General features: G+C 44.5%; 1 protein-coding gene across 2 annotated transcripts in view; it reads right to left on the reverse strand.

Moving 5' to 3' along the window:
- The window catches only part of CLPB (caseinolytic mitochondrial matrix peptidase chaperone subunit B), a 142,232-nt gene that overhangs the window by 67,528 nt on the left and 57,504 nt on the right, over positions 1–17,200 (reverse strand). Inside the window, exons 5-6 of one of the 2 annotated variants that reach the window (XM_019449704.2) lie at positions 16,871–16,960; positions 2,741–2,869 (exon numbers count right to left, since the gene is read on the reverse strand). In XM_019449704.2, coding sequence (XP_019305249.1) covers positions 2,741–2,869; positions 16,871–16,960 — 219 coding nt within the window. The remainder of the gene's footprint in view (positions 1–2,740; positions 2,870–16,870; positions 16,961–17,200) is intronic. The other variant, XM_019449705.2, reaches the window with a different exon arrangement.

A 17,200-nucleotide genomic window follows, 5' to 3' on the forward strand; every position in this document is an offset into this window, starting at 1 on the left:
ACATATCGTGGATTTTACAGACATTATCACTGGTCCTCACCTAACCCCTGTGGTACTTCCCAGGTATTATTTGACAGACAAGAAAGCAGGCCTAGAGAGTTAAGTTGACATGTCCAAGGCAATACAGCTAGTAGGTGAGGGAAGTGGGATTCAAACCAGGTTGGCCTGACTCTGAAGTCTGAGGTGTCCTTCCTCAGACACTTTCCTGAAGTGACCATGCCTCTAAAGGGGTCAGAGAACTTACCACATTAACAGACTGATGCTGCTGCCTGGACCACCTCCCAGCTCTCACATGGGGACCGCTGGCCAGAGGGCAAGAGCGGCTGCTTACTCTAGCTCTAACCCTCTACAATCTGGGGGCCCCAAATCCCTATGGATGAAGTAATTTCAAAGACAAGGGTTCTGTGTGGATCTCGTGAGCACAGGCTGCCCTGTGCCTATGCCTGCCTTGGATCTCACAGAGAGCCTCCCTCTAAGTTGCTGCAGCAAAGCCAGTGGCAAATACAGGCCCTGCTGCCTTCCCTGAAACCCTTTGGAAGAGGTCACCTAAGGTCAGAAGACTTTGGAAATGTGACTGGCAATAGCCTCTAGGACAAGGGAGCAGGATCTTGCCTCTCGGTTGGCTGGTCACACATACAGGCAGACCAACAGAGGTCAAGGGGGGAGGGAGGTTAGAAGTTGGCAGGCCTGCAGGCCTTGAGTGACGGCCACTTGTTCAGGTTGGGAAAGGAGAAATAAGTGGGTTAATGGTTTTGGCCCTTGAGGCTGGGAGACTAGGGCAGGGGGTGTAACTAGATGCTGGGTAAAAAGGCAGGTGGGCCAACTGTAAAGTTGGGGGCTAAGGGCATCTGTTCCAAGTCAACAGGCAGGAACCATGCCCCTGGAACGGCTCAAAGGACCAGCCTTGGCCTGGAGGGGTAGGGTGGGGAGTGCTTCATAAAAGGCCCGTGCATCTTCATTTCAAAGGTGTTCGATCTGGAAGACTGGGGAGAGGGTGTCTCTTTAGAGTGAATTCCCTGTTTGGGGGCTGAGGGGAAGCAGGGAATGTAAACCACTGGACAATGGCTGGGAGTATTGATTGATTTTTAAGGCACGGCAGAGAGAAGCCCCATGGTGAATGCTCCAATTCTTAGCTACAAATGTCTTGCCTGAGATCTTTCCAAAGGACAAAGTGAGTAGCATCTTGCTTGAGACGTTTTCTAAGTCTCTGTTTCTGAGAGCAGTGAATTCTTGCTCTGAAAGCATCAGTCATCCCATCCGCAGACACCCCTGCACTGTCACCACATCCATGAGCAGTCCTATGCTTCACAGTGTTCATGTCCCAGGCCCAGGCACACTCTGCTGCCTAGGCTGGGGGGATGGGCCAGGCCTGGGTTCTAAGCCAGCATGGCTGTGGCTGACAGGAGGTGGCAGAGTTTGGGGATTACCGGAAATCCCTCCAGCCCAGCACATGACAAGGACTAGAATATGATCTGGGAATATTAGCTTGGGGAGGCAAAGGCTCTAGGACTGAAAGAATTTCTTTGAATACTGGATTTTGAAAAAGTGATTAGGTTGCAGAGGACAGTTGGCAGCAATTATAGATAAGAAAATAACAGTGTATTTTAAAAAAGATATTTCAACCAGTCAGAGAAGAACTAAAATGGAATGGACTCCTGGGGAAGAAGTAGGGTTCCCTCAGTCCCTGCCAGGATCCAAGAAAATGCCACCCTGTGAGCTCTTAGAGATTCCTGCCAGGAGGAGAGGGAGCAGGCAATCAGGGTGACCTAGAGGACTTCTGAGGCCCCTTCCTGAGCCCAGGCTCTATGAAGAATGACCACTGAGAAGGATCTTGGCCCAAGAGAGGGTCCCTGGGCTCTCAAGAAGTGGCAACAAGGGCATACACAGGCAGTCATGTGCCACACTCACTCAGAGGCCTGGCCATGTCACATCCTGGCAAGATGCTTCTTTCCCTACCCCAAGAAGAGGCCAGAGTGGGATAGGGGGAAGTGGGAGGGAAAGTGACAGCTTGGGAAGTATTTGGCAGGGTGGCAGGTAACTCTGTACCAGACCTAGACAGAATGAGTCCAGCCTGTCTGGGGATGGCATATACTGCCTTTCCAATTAAACCAATGCTCTCCAAAGGGAGGGTATTCAGTCCTGAACAAAGATTTATTGAGTTCTTACTTTATGCTATGTACTGTACTAGGTACTAGGGACTAATTAGTCATGGTTCCTGCCTTTAGGAAGTTCAGAGTCAAGTTAGGGAGAAGGCCACTGAACACATTAAACTAATTCCAGATTGTGACAAGAGTAATTACAGGAAAGAACAGGGTGCCATGACCCAGAGTAATGGAAAGGGCCTAATTTAGACTGAGGTGGGGGGATGGGATCAAGAAGGATATCTTTGAGACCTGCACTGGTAGGGATTTGAAGACCTCCTGTCTTGTTCCACTAGCCCTGCTCTGGAGGTCACAGAGGAGAAGAGAGGACACTTATGGGGAGAGTCACAATCAAAACTCGGAGTGTGTGCAGACAAGGAGATGCTGTGCGATACGACACACACATAGGAAAAGAACATGTTCCAGGCACAGAAGGGCAAATCACACATGCCCAGACCCACTCTCATGAAGTGCAGCCATCTTTGAGGCATTTCCAGCTCTGGAAGAATAACAGAGCTCTGGGGAAGCATTTCCAGAGCAGAGAGGTTGCCAGGTACTCTTTCCCTGCTAACCCCCACCCCCATCACCCACACGCTCACCTCCATCAAGCAGCTCCTTGACTGTGCGGTAGTCATCCGCAAGGACAGCGTAGTGCAGGGCTGTGCAGCCCTTGAAGCTGGCGCGGTTGTTCAGCCGGTTGTTGAAGTCATCCTCTCGGGTGACCAGGACTGGAGGGACAGCAACACAAACCCTTCCATTAGCAACAAATGCCATGAGCCACCAATCTCACCTTTTTCTTGGTTCTTTATTTTCCTCCCTCACTCATGTACCTGCTTACTAAACACATGATGTACCTACTAAGTGCTGGGCCATCTGTGCAGGGCAAGAGGTGGTAAAGCAAAACCAGTTAATTCCACAAATGTTTACTGACATTTATTATGTGTTAGGATTCATTTGGGTGCACAGAAAAGAGTCAGATATGATCCCTGACTCAATCCAATGAAGGAGGCAGACAACAAACAGATATTTACAGTGCTATCGGAGATAAATGCTATGTTAGAGGTATAACAGGATGATATAGAAAGCAGAGGGGAGCTTAGCTCACTTTGCGCATGAAGAGAGTATCCCAAAAAATGAGAGTCTTGAAGGGTGAAGAGAAACTATCCAGGTGAATAAAGAAGGTTGGGGTAGGCTAATGGAGGAGTCAGGTGGGAGAAAGAGACTGTTCTGCTAATAACAGCCATACATCTCTCTAATCTGAAGATTTTTACAATCTAGTGAGTATTTAATAGTATTTTGGAAAGAACTTTTTTAAAAAGCCATTAAAAATTTGAAACCACAGAAAAATACAAAGTAGAAAAGGCATCAACAGTTCAGCAACTCAAGAAACTACATTTAATATTTTGGTGTATATATATATATATATGGTATATATATATATATATATATATGGTATATATATATATATATTTGGTGTGTATATATACATATATGGTGTATATATATATATATATATATTTATGTGTGTGTGTGTATGTGTGTGTCTTACATATAAATCGTACAAAGCACATATATATGTATCTCTCTATATATGTACATGCATATAGGTCCTATAATATTAGAGCTTACTATATTGCAGTTTTGTTATCTTTTTTTTTTTCACTTTTAATGATGTACTATGAACATTTTTTTTAAGGTAAGAAGGATAAGTATTTCGTGTGGTCAAAGAGCCAAAAACCCTTGGTTCGGTCCAGTGCTAGTATTCATGACTCCCTCTAATTTGATAGGAAAGAATCTAAAACCAGTTCCATCACTTCTGCAGGACCCTCTGGGCTGGGTGACCACAGATGTCCCAGTGTACCCTGGATGGGTCTGGTTTATGCCTACTGTCCTGGACAGTCCCAGTTTGGACAATAAATTGTAAGGTTATCCCACCTCTGGGGCCCCACCTTGGGAAATGAGACCACTTAGAACAGTAAGTATCCTGCATAGAGGACAGGGTTTCTTTTTTGCCTCATGGAGAAATTATTGGAGCTACGGTCTATGTTTCCACCTGAGTTGAGTTTGTTGGGGGCAGAATTTGGGTCTACCTACCTGTACACCCTCTTCCCTAGCCCATAGGGCTTGCAAAGGTAGGCTCCTCTTAACTCTCATTGGATAAAGGGTATAATTTAGTCAACAGGTAACCTTGCCTAGGTAGTTAAAAGCACCATACCATTTCTAAATCATTCTTTTCCAAGTGGTCACGGAATGGAGTCTATGCAATTCCCCTCTTGTGAAACTAGACTTCCTATTTAAAAGTCCCCCAAACCAGAAGACTGTCACATCTCTTCCTAATACTAGTAGACTTCACTTACTGACCTTCTACTCTTGCCTGGAATGGTCACTTCACACAATCTATTTAATTCTTCTAACTAACTTCTGTAGTAGGTATTATAATTTCCATTTTACAGATGAGGAAACTGAGGTATAGAGGTCACATAGTCAATGAGTGGTTGAGTGAGGATTAAAACCCAGGTCTAATCCAAGTCCTCTTTCTTCTATTTTATTTTTTTAAGAGACAGAGAGAGCAAGCAAGAGCGAGTGCACACAAATGGGGGAGGAGCAGAGAGAGAATCCCAAGTAGGCTCCACGCTGTCAGTGCAGAGCCCGACGTGGGGCTTGAACTCATGAACTGAGAGATCACAACGTAAGCCGAAGTCAGAGGCTTAACTGACTGAGCCACCAGCACCCCCAAGTCCTCTTTCTTTACATCATATCATGTTGTCACTTAATTTTGCAAATAAGGGAATCAGAGCCCAGAGCCCAGACATTTTGGTCTTAGCCTTGGTTCCCACTCCCTCTTCTTTCTCTGCTCAAATGAAGGTACAAGCACATTCTCCTTGGAACTTGCCTTAATAAAGATCGGTCTGAGGTTTGTAGCTAGCACCAGGATAAGCGAGCTTAGGTGGAAGCATTTCAAGTGTTTGGCTAGAATGAAGTTGGTGGAGTGTATAGTTGAAGAACAGACAGACTTTCTTGTAGTCTAGTCAATTAATGGTAGATCAGTTCTTCTGTACCACACAGAGGCTCTCCAGACTGATGACCTCTCCCAACCCCTGAGTGTTATCTGACCTTTCCTGGAGCAAGAAGAACAGGAAGAAGGCCTCTGAATAGCTAACATACAAGTCCCACATGCATCTGCATTTTCCCCATAGGTCGCCTTTAGGACCTAACTCAGAAATGACTAACTCTTAGTCACAAATAGTCTTATCAAATCATAGTAAGTGATCTTGTTTCCAGCCCACTGCAGATTAGGAGAAACAAACAAGAAGCCTGGGGAGGAGGCTTCAGAATCCAGCAGACTGATTAAAACCAAGGGCTGCCCAGGCAGGAAGGGAAAAGAACAGCACAATAAAAAGCTGAAAGAGGAAGTCACAGAATACAGCACCTCAAAAGCCCCTAAGGGTATCACTGAACTGCCACACAGGACATTAGCTGTTGAATATAATGATGAACCTGAGGAAAAGGGATAGTTGGCTCAAAAAAGCAGGAAGGATATAATCCATTTTACAAAGAAAACACATCACTTATTCAACAAACAACATTTACTGAGCATCAATGCATAGTAGTAGCTTCTGGAGACACTAATGAGTAAGACATGATTCTTGACTTTAAGAAATTAACAGTCTGATGCAAGAATCAGGAACAGACAAATTATAACACTGTTTTGTGAGGACAATGACAGAGGTATACACTGGATGTTTGCCATAAAAAGCAGATGAACTCAGGGAACACAGTTGGGGCTATTCGGTTCAGGGACAAATGTCAGCAGAGTACCAGCATCATAGTCTAGCTAATAAGGAATGTCTGTGAGGAAGACCCCTGCTCATCTCTGAGGTCTCATCTCTCACCATGCCCTTCCTAATGAGCTTTCTTGCCTCTGAACTTTTACAAATACTATTCCACTGCCTGGAACGCTTTTCCCTCTCCATGCCTTCAGCTGACTAACTCCAATTCATTTTAGGCCTCTGATTAGAAGTCACTTCCTCCAGTATTACTCTTCCTAAATTTGAGGCAGTTATTCCTCCTAAGGGCTTCCTTGGCACCTTAAGCATCTCCCAATTACAGTATTTATCATATTCTGTTGTAACCATCTGTGTACTTGACTATGTTCCCTACTAGACCAAATGCTCACTGAGGACAGGAAGTGTGACTGTCTTCAGAGCTGTATCCCCAGTGTCCAGTTTGGTGTCTGGACATAGATACGCACTTCACAAATACTTGATGAATTAGTGAATAAATGCGTAATACATAAATAAGGTCCTAGTATTACCTTGTTTTAGAGCGTGGCTGTTAAATAAGTGAGCTCAGGAGCCAGACCCTGGTGTTTGGATCCCAGTTCTGAACTTACTGACTGTGTATCTTGGGTAACTTACCTAACCTCTCTGTGCCAAGTTTATCTGTAAATGGAAAGAGCAGTACCCTCTCATGGGATGTTTTAAGGATTAAACAAGACACTATGAGCAAAGGGGCTTGGAACAGTGCCTGGCATATAGTACCTCTCAGTAAATGTCAGCTATTATCCTTCCTGTCTGGTCTTGTGCTTCCAAAGTTCATTCTGTCTGTGAAAAGTGGTCCCATTTGGGGAATCCTGCATACACTTTTCCCTTCTGAAAGGCGCACTGCTGACTAAGAACCAGCTGTTTAATTTGGTTGTTAGTTAGCAGTACCCTGTTTGACAGACTCTTTCTCCCTTGTCCTTGTTAAAATCCTGTAGCACTAGTGTTCCACAGAATACTCTTTGGAAGTGAGTAGTGTACTACAATCTCTAGAGCATTTTCCTTTCCTTATTTATTTCAGAATAAGCCTGTGAGGTGTAAGTTTATTTTCTCATCTCACAGATGAGAACACTGAAGTTGAGAAGGGTGCTACAATCAGTTAGGACCCAGTGTAGGTCAGCTAGGCCCATTCTGTGCTCTTGCAGGAAGCTCTTTTCCTGACATCACCCAATTCGAGAAGCCTCTCCCAGAAGATCTTGCTGAAGCCCCCAGATCATATGATGTCATACTATTCTCTATCCAAAACAAGTAGCTAAAGGTGGAAAGGAGGTGTGGGGAGAGGTGCGGCACGTGCCCTCACATATTTACCCACTCTCATTGAGGAAGAGTAAGTAAATCCACGAAAGCTAAAGTGACTCATTCAAGACTGGCTCACCAGCTGCCCACCAAGGTGGTCTTTCGAGGCCCCTGTCTGAGCCAATTCTCAGCCAGCGAACTGACCCCTTCCTAAAAGAAGATATTTCCCAGCCTCTACCAGCCCAGGGAGAGATGAGCTCAGGCTCCTGCTTCTCCTCTAAGTCAGCCATTCCCGTCTCTTCACCCCTCTGACCACAGGGAGAATGATAACGCATCCCACTGTCATCCATCTGCTCCCACCTCTGTCTTTTGATGTTGCAAAGTCTATACCTGGGTGGTGTGGCCAGTATGTGCCTGATGTGCACTCTGCAGGATTCCCTGGACTCAGCAGTGTCAAGGAGTCAGCAGAGGTGAAAGTAGCACCTGAAGCCCTTCATGTAGCCCTGGCCACTTGCCAGCACTGCTGAAATTACAAAAAAAAAAAAAAAAAAAGCCACTGTCTCCCACAGTGAGAAAGTGATTTAAGGTAATGGGGTCATGCAGTCCTGACTTTAAGCTCTGCCACTACTAAGTTCTTCTATCTGTAAAATGGGTATGATAAGAAATCATTTGAGGAACACTATGTGTTTAAATATTATGACAATCAAATCTGGTACCAGGGTTTTTTTTTTTAAGACATCATCACCACAAATATTTACTAATGTTGCTCTCCCTTGGGTTAAGCACTGGGACACAGACATGAATCAGACATGGCACTTGTCCTCATTTGCAAAGTCTACGGGGGGAGACTTTGAAAAAAGGCATATGAGGCAAGATGGGTGGTCTCTGGTTAACAAAAGCTTTATTACCACTGCCTTGTACAGGGGAAAGGCAACCCTAGAAACGAGTGCCTCTCCCTCAGGCTCAGCCAGCCTCTACCTGCCACTCCAGAACTTGTGCCATCTAATGTCATGGAGTGTCTAGCGGTGCCTTTGCTTTTAAAGATGTGGGCATGTCTCCAGGAGAGTAAATGTCTGTGACTAATCTGACAAATGCGAGAACAACCCCGTACATTTGTGCAGCATTTTATAGTTTCGAGAGTACTTCAATGTGACTGTTTCCTCATTCCATGGCAACTTAGGACAGATGCCATCGCTCTACTCAACAGATTAGAAGACAGAGGTAAAAAAGCTGGGTGGCCTGCCCAACACACACTGCCAATTGGTGGTGGACCAGAACAAGATCTGGAGCCTGCCTGGCCTTATCCTTCATACTTCTCAATGCCCAGCTTCTGTCAGTGCCTGCAGGCTCAAGCCTCACATAATCCAGGGTTGTTCAACCTGGTTTGAAGCTCAGGATGTAGGTTAAATTTTTATCAGAGTCTTGGGGAAGAAGCCTTGGGCTCTTAGCTTCCCCCCCCTCAAGATATTCTATATCAGGGCACCTGGGTGGCTCGGTCGGTTGAGCATCTAACTTTGGCTCGGGTCATGATCTCATGGTCTGTGCATTCGAGGCCCACATCGGGCTCTGTGCTGACAGCTTGGAGCCTGAAGCCAGCTTCAGATTCTGTGTCTCCATCTCCCTGACCTTCCCCTGTTCAAGTGCTGTCTCTCTCTCTCTCTCAAAAATAAACATTAAAAAAAAAAAAGATATTGTGCATCTTTTACCTCTTTAAATCCTCGCTATAACCTGAGAGACAGCACCTTGCCAGCATGGGCAGGCCGACCTCTCAACCCATGTGGACACTGTCAGCTCTGCTTCTTGTGTTTGTCTTCAGGCAGGGGATGGGGCAGGAGAGAGACCTCCTGTGCAGGGTCACCACGAGACTATCCCTGGGAAGCGCAAGGCCCTTCATTTTCTTCCACAGCCTGGAAAACCCTCCTTCCTCTCCAAATCCTACTTGTTCTTTAAAGACCTGTTCAAGCTTCCTCTTCCAGGAAGTCCTTTCTTCCCAGCTCTGCTCTGGATGCCTGTCACGTTGATTAGGCATACCCATCTGACCAGTTAATCATTTATTGCCTAACAATACCCCTTGTAATACTTTCTTGTGTTAAAATTTCCCTCTGACCCCCAGTTAGATCATGGATAACAGTAACTAGTTCATAACATTTTCTGTATATATTTCATATAGCATCACCTCAGTATTTTACACATCTATACCACTCAACATGAGAACCTTCAACCATCTGCCTGCCCATGAGCACACCAATACTGAGCTCCTCAAAAGAGTAAGTGCTATGAGAGTCATACATGCACAGGGTCTAATGGCAGCAAAGACGGGGCACAGGTCATGTAGCTTGGGGAGGAATCTCCCAGAAGAACGGTCTTGAGGATGAAGAGGATCTTGCCAGATGGAGAGAGGAAGAAGGGCATTCTAGGAAAGAAAGTATGTGCAAAGGCCAGGGCATGAAGTCTGCACTACCTGGCCCCTGGAAAAACTGAGTCTTTCAGTAAGCCTAGAATGCTGCGGGCAGAGATGAGGTTGCCCAGGGAGGCAGAGACCTGACTCAGAGTATTTGGATTCTACCTTGAAAACTATGGGCATGCAATGCAATGATTTTTCTTAGGGGATTAAGCAGCATGGAGAACAGCAAGAACAAAAAAGATCAAGAGACAAGAGAACTGGATTCAAAAATGACTCTTTCACTAACTGAAGATGCATTTCAATCCCTCTGTGCCCCCAGATTCCCTATTTTCATTTTTTTTTTAAGTTTATTTATTTTTAGAGACAGAGAGTATGAATGTGAGCAGGGGAGGGGCAGAGAGTGAGGGACAGAGAGAATCCCAAGCAGGCTCCACACTGTCAGCACAAAGCCCAACATGGGGCTCGATCTCACGAACCACGAAATCATGACCTGAGCCAAAATCAAGTGTCGTACGCTTAACCAACCGAACCACCCAGGCACCCCCAGATTCCCTATTTTTAAAGTTGAAGAGTTTTTCTACACCAGTGGTTCTTAAACTTTAGTGGGAACAAAACCACCAGGGTAACTTGTAAAAAAAATGTTGATTCTTGGGGCACCTGGATGGCTCAGTTGGTTAAGCATCTGACTTTGGTTCAGGTTATGATCTCGCGGTTCATGGGTTTGAGCCTCGAGTCGGGTTCTGTGCTGACAGTTCAGAGCCGGGAGCCTGCTTCAGATTCTGTGTCTCCTCTCTCTGCCCTTCCCCGGCTCATGTTCTTTCTCTGTCTGTCTCTAAAAAATAAATAAATGTTAAAAACAAATTTTTTTTTTAAAATGTTGATTCTTAGGCCCCCATCTCAGCAATTTTTAGTAGGCAGGGCCTGGGAATGTACAGTTTAAAAAAGCCCTTTGTGTTGCTCCTCAGAGAAAACTCTAAGAAGCATCAAACTAGATGGTCTCTGAGGGTCCCTCCCACTCTAATGTTCTTGTGACAAACACAAGAAAGATACAAGGCTAGTCAAACCCATCCCACCTCCACCTGCTTCGTCCTGCTCCAGAGAAGCTAAGGATGTCTGGGCATCAGAGCACTCTTCCCAAGCCCTATGTTTAGAAACTTAGAGCAAAGCCCCCAGGACACCAAGCCTTGGGATGAGACCTCCAATATCTCACTTATACCTCCTTCTGCCCGCCTCCAGAATCCCAGTTGGAATTGGTCCTTTTACACCATATACTCTAGTCTATCTCCTCATTCATCCACCAAACATTTATTAAGTACTTTCCATGGGCTGGGCCATGGCCTGCAGAGCTTGTAAATGCTGCAAATAACACTGAAAGAAATCCATCTTTTATAAAATATCTCTGGCAGGAAAGAGTTCAGAATTTTGAGTTCAAGAGAACCAAATTCTGATCCTGCTGACTCTGGAAAATTACTTTGTCCCTCTGGACCTCAAATTCATCATTGGTAAAATGGGAACATAAATATCTATGAACTGGGTTACTGTGAAAATCAGAGATGATGTGGTATAGTAAGGGGCACAGGAAATGGTTGGCACCTAGGAAATGGCCATTTTCCTAGTCCTGGAGCTGTTAATATATCCATATTCCTATGACTTTCAGAGGCTTTTCCCACCTAGTCCTAGTTAATGTCTCAACTCCTCCCTTCCTGCTGGCAAGACTCCCCATAAGAGGACCCTGGTGATCCTACCATGAATCCTTAGCAGGCAGTATTGTGCAGAGGTCAATAATGACTGAGGAGACTGGGGAGCAAAACTCACTGTATAACTTTGATCAAAATACTTAACATCTCTCAGAATCTGTCTCCTCATCTGTAAAACAGATATCACCACCTACCTTGCAAGATTCAATGGCAAGCCCAATTAAAACACAGATGAAGGATCTGAATGGATATATATACAAGTGGCCATGAGGCACATGAAAAGATGATCAACATCATTAGCCATCAAGGAAATGCAAATCAAAACCACAAGATACAACTTCACATCCATCAGGATGGCCAAAGTAAAAAAGGCAGTAACAAGAGCTGCTGAGGATGCAGAAAAACTGGACCCTTCATACCCGGCTGGTGGGAATGTAAGATGGTGCAGCCTCTTTGGAAAACAGTCTAGCAGTTCTGCAAACAGTTAAACATAGAGTTATCCTATGACCAAGCAATTCTACTGCTAGGTATAAAGCCAAGAAAACTGAAAACATTATGTTCACACAAAAACGTGTACACAAATATTCACAGTAGTATTATTCATAGTAGCCAAAAGGAGAAACAACCCAAATGTCCCTCAACTGATAAATGGAGAAATGAAATGTGGTCCATTCATTAATGGACCATTCAGCTATGGAAAAGGAATGCAGCACTGACACATGCCACAACACGGATGAACCTTGAAAACATGCTAAGTGAAAGAAGTCAGTCCAAAAGATCACATATTGTATGACTCCATGTATATGAAATGTCCAGAATATGCAAAGCTATAGAAACAAAGTAGATTAGTGGCTGTCTAAAGTTAGGAGGAGTTGAGAGGAAATGGGGAATGGAATTTCTTTTTATGGAGTGATGGAAATGTTCTAAAACTTGACTGCGGTGATGAATGCACAACTCTTGTGCATATATTATAAGCCACTGACTTACACACTGACTTTATATATTTATATATGTATGTATTTTAGAAAGAGAGCATGTGGGGGCACCTGGGTGGCTCAGTCGGTTAAGCGTCTGCCTTCGGCTCAGGTCATGATCTCACGGTTTGTGGGTTTGAGCCCTGGGCTCTGTGCTGACAGCTTGGGAGCCTGGAGCCTGCTTTGGATTCTCTGTCTCCTCTCTCTTCCCCTCCCCCACTAGTACTCTGTCTCTCTCTGCCTCTCAAAAATAAATAAATGTAAAACTTAAAAAAAAAAAAAGACAGCATGTGTACAAGTGGGGGGAGTGGGTAGGAAGGAGAAGGGGAAAAAAAGATAGAGGGAGAGAGAGGGACAGAGAGAGACAGAGAAAGAGAGAGAGAGGGATTCTCAAGCAGGCTCTACACCCAGCGCAAAGCCTGACGTGGGGCTTGATCCCATGACCCTGGGATCATGACCTGAGCCAAAATCAAGAGTTCCAACGCTCAATCCAATGAACCACCCAGGCATCCCTGACTTACACATTTTAAATGACCGAACTGTACAGGATGTGAATTAAATCTCAACAAAGCTGTTATATTTTTAAAAAGTGTATGTAAGGAGGTGAGCACACTGCCTGACATACAATAGATAGTCAATAATGTTAATACATTTATTATTGTGCCCTTTCCTCTTCCTGATGCCACTCCAACTCTGACGAGAATCACCTCTCAGATTAACACTATACAATGTGTCAGGCTCATTGCAAGAGCCCATTTCATACTCAGTAGAGGGTCACAGGTGAGTCCTGATGCCTAATACCCTAGGACTTAGAGTCTTTCTCCAATACTCAAATAAATATATAACTCTTGGTGAAGTAAGAAAAAAAAATGGCCTCCATTTATTGAGCACTTACTATATGCCAGGTATTGTGCTAGGAACTTTACAACTATTTTCCTCCCAAGAATCATTAGGCTGTTATTATTATTATTCCTAGTTAATTAATGAAGAAACCATGACTTACAGGGTTGTATAAATTGTTTCAGATCACAATGATATTTAATAATTGAGCTGCTCTGTTTAACTCCAAGGCTTGTACTCTTTTCTCTATGTGATTACATGACATCATTATTCCTTTTATCTATATGTTACTCATCCTTTATGATTTAAGCAGCCTGATCTTCACCGATCTCCTTTCCCTCTGTGCATTTGAGTAATGTCTAGTCTGTATCAAATTAGTTACCATTCTCTTTTTAGTCTTAAATGTTCTCAGTTGCCTCTTATGTATATTCTTGAACATGGCAGGTGCTCAATAAATACTTCCTTAGTGAGTGGATGTTGGAGTTTGTCTCCCCAAGCAGAAAACAGGTTTTTGAAGGAACAGATACTGTGTCTTACACATCTTTTTATCCTTCATACAAAGAAGGCACCTGTGGTCTCTAGGTTGGCCTATAGGTGGAATACCAAACCCCACTTGAAAATGGTTCTCACAGACACCATGTTTTCTGCCCATGGACCGGAAAATTTCTGCTTAAGAACAGGACTCTGCTTATCTCATTATTACCTTCTACTAGGAGCTCAGAAAAGGTTTGAAGAATTAAAGGTAATACTGGGTCCGCACTTACTCTACTGAGGGCACATCAAGGGCAGCCTTCCCCCAAGGACCCCAAACTCATCTTCTCTCACCCCCATGAAAGGGAAGGGGGAGAACAGGAAGGTTGGCCTAGAACTTCAAGAAGACAGGTTGTTGACCCTGCCTGTGGTGCTAGGCAGTGTGGCATCCTCTCTGGGCCAAGACCCCTTCTTTGAACATAGACCTAGGTCAAGCTTTCCAGAGCCCACATGTCACCTTCATACCATCATATTCAAAGAGTGGGGCAAACTCTTAAGAATGTGTTACTCTGCTGTCTGTAGACACGTTGGCACTGTGTTTGACCCTCCTCTTCTTCCCATCTCATCTAACTCTCACAGCAGTAACATCTCACAGCCATCTAGAGTCCCTCTGAGGTGGCCAATCATTACTCTGAGCTTAAACCTCCCCCACTGCCCCTGCTTTGCCCCCATCCCAACTAAAGCAGAATTCTTTCAGCTCCAGGGATCCTCCGGGTAGGGCTGGCAACAAGAGGAAGAGCCTGCCCTCTCTGCCTTTCAGCCAGTTATGCTACTTGGTTGGCCAAACCTGGTCCCTCTGTGCTCCCCATCTCTATACCTGCTTGCCTCTTCTCTGCCTTTTCTTCAAAATGTTAAAAACTTGCAATAAAAACAAATACAAAATGCTGTAATTAATAGCCAATTCCAAGCCAACCCAGCATCTCTACTAATAAACCTCAACACTTGCAAAAAGAACAATAAATTCTGCCTCTCTCTGGTTCTGAGGTGGTCTCTTTTATATCCAGTCCGTGTGTGTGTATGTATGTGGGTAAGTGTGTCTACATATATATTTATTTTCCTTTATTTCCCATCCAGGGAGGGGCAGAATAATGAACTGCGTGCGTCAGGGAAGATGAATCTGAGATACTAGGGAGCAGTGCAGTAAAAAGATTAAAGTGTTATTATTGTTGTTTTTTTTTCCCCCATGGTCCATTGTGACAGCTCGACCGTCATCTGTAAAAAATGTCTCAGCGAGAGATAATCATCGGAAACTCAATAAAGCGTCAGGGGGAGCCTCAGCCCCCATCAATCACTGGGTGCCTGGAAAATTTCAGCCCTCTGTCTCCCTTCCTGCTATCCATATAAATGTCTCTAATATATTTTGTGTGGTGTGTGGGACCCATCCCTGATTTGGAACTTTTGATGAAAAAATATTTATACACAAAATATGTAAATCAGTTAAAAATCACAAGACTAGTCCTTTGCCACCTCATCCCACTTTTCTTTTATTTTTATAAATGTATCAAATTTATTCTTTTTAACAAAACATGTCAACTCGTCTATCTCCCTCTCCTAGTCAAACATATATAAATATGGCTAAAAGGAGGGGAACAATTAACCTAACTGGATGATACACTTCATCTTGAAGTTGGCTAACAGGCGTGATGGATTCACAGTGCACTGTCCATCCTGGTGACTCTGTAGTGGCTGGCACTGCTGAGAAATGAGATGTAGAACCGCTGGCCCTGGAGGAGTGACAAGGCTGTGACATTGATGAGGAAGAGGCAGGGACATTATTAAAAATAATAACTTGCCCAAATAGCTTTTGGCCTGGCAGATTCCCAAGCCTTCCAAGACTCTGGACCAGCAGAGGTTCTGGGCTAAGTGTGGGACACCTAGAGGCTGCTCTGGTGGCCGGGTTCTGTGTAAGAGCAGGAGACAGTTCCGCTGGCATCTGGCTGCATCTCTCTGCCTCAGTTTCCTTTAGTGCCTACATCACAGGGCTGCTACGGGCACACAGCATCAGTGTTACCTGCTGCTGCAGCCACCTCATCACCATTATCTTATGGTGGCCCCAGTCTACTAATGCCACATCTTTCCCATTCACTACTCTTCAAAATAAACCTGCTGTATGGCTGCTTCACCCGGACAAGTTCACTTAACAGCCTGAAACACATTTTTCTTTTCCTCACTGTTGTGGATATAATACACCCCCTCACACCCAACCGCACCCACCTTCAGGCCCTCCATAAAACCTTCTTATACTTTGGGGCTCAGATACCATTTTATTTCCTTGACTGCTTCAACCAGAGATTCTCTTCTTTGAGCTCTGATAGTCCTTATTATCTGCACCTCTGACTGGACACTTGTCAAAGACTGTCTTGGTCCAGTCTTCAATCTTTATTATTACTATTTACTTTTCTTGCTAGTATCTCACACATTTGCACAATGCCTTGTATCTTCTCAAGTGCTTTCATAAGTACTTCAATTTGATCTTTATAATAAACCAATAGTTTATTCTTTTCTATAGATGAAAAAAATCAAGACTCAGAGAAATAAAGAGAAATGCCCGAAGTCACACAGTTAGGTGATGACCAGGCCACTCCTCAGACTCTAAATGTTTGGCTCTTTACAGACAACAGTTTGCTACCACTGAATAGCATTTGGAAGCCCATGTCAAAGATTCTGAATGAAGTTCCATAAAAGTATGGTGAGGATAATGATGATGATATAAAAACAGCAATTTACATTAGTGGAATTCCTTCTATGTTCTAGGTTTTAGGCTAGGGATAAATATACTATCTCTAACTCTTCTGGTAACCTTTATTTTACAAATAAGGAGACAGAGCCTCAGAGAGGTACAAAAAAATACCGCAGGTGTCATAGCTATTAAGTGTTCTGTACTTATGGCATTAGCCCACAACCTCACTAGGAGTGAAGCTTAAAGTGGCAAATAGGGTCTCTTCCAGGGAGAAAGCCCAGACGAGTTTTTAAAAGCAGTACAAGCCCAAGGCCAGAACTAACATCTGTAGACTTAAATCATGCTACTCAAAGACTGGGGACCTCTCTTACGCCCTTGGGAGGCTTATTCTTCCATCTAAATTTGTGCTTTCCAAGGGGATAGAGGGGCTGGGCACACAGTGGGTGCTGGGTGATTAACTTATACTGAATAGATGAGCTAAGATGAGACGACTCCCTGGCACGTCCTGGGGAGGGGGAGAAATGTTACAGAGAGCCGTTCCATTACCGCCAGTGGGAACTCCTAGCCATCTCCTGAACTCCAGGGCACTTGTCCACTGGTTTGTGATGCGCCAGCTTGCACCGTCCTGTCCCCCATCTGAAGACACAGAGATGGGGAGGTCAGCTGGAGCAGGCCAGGGCCTACAGCCCCTGGAGCTGTGGGAAGGGGACCACCCAGGCTATTGGGGTTAGCCTTGGGAGGTACGGCCTACTCCCCAGAAGGGTCCTATGCCAACCCAGCTTCTGCACGACTCATCTTTATTCAGCCACCACTTGGAGCTGAGAAGAGAAGCTGATTTATATCCTATTCTGGTCATGTTTCTGCCGTGTTTTATTG

The sequence above is a fragment of the Panthera pardus genome, unplaced genomic scaffold (assembly GCF_024362965.1).
Source record: "Panthera pardus isolate Hobbes unplaced genomic scaffold, ASM2436296v1 HiC_scaffold_12, whole genome shotgun sequence".
Classification (NCBI taxonomy): domain Eukaryota; kingdom Metazoa; phylum Chordata; class Mammalia; order Carnivora; family Felidae; genus Panthera; species Panthera pardus.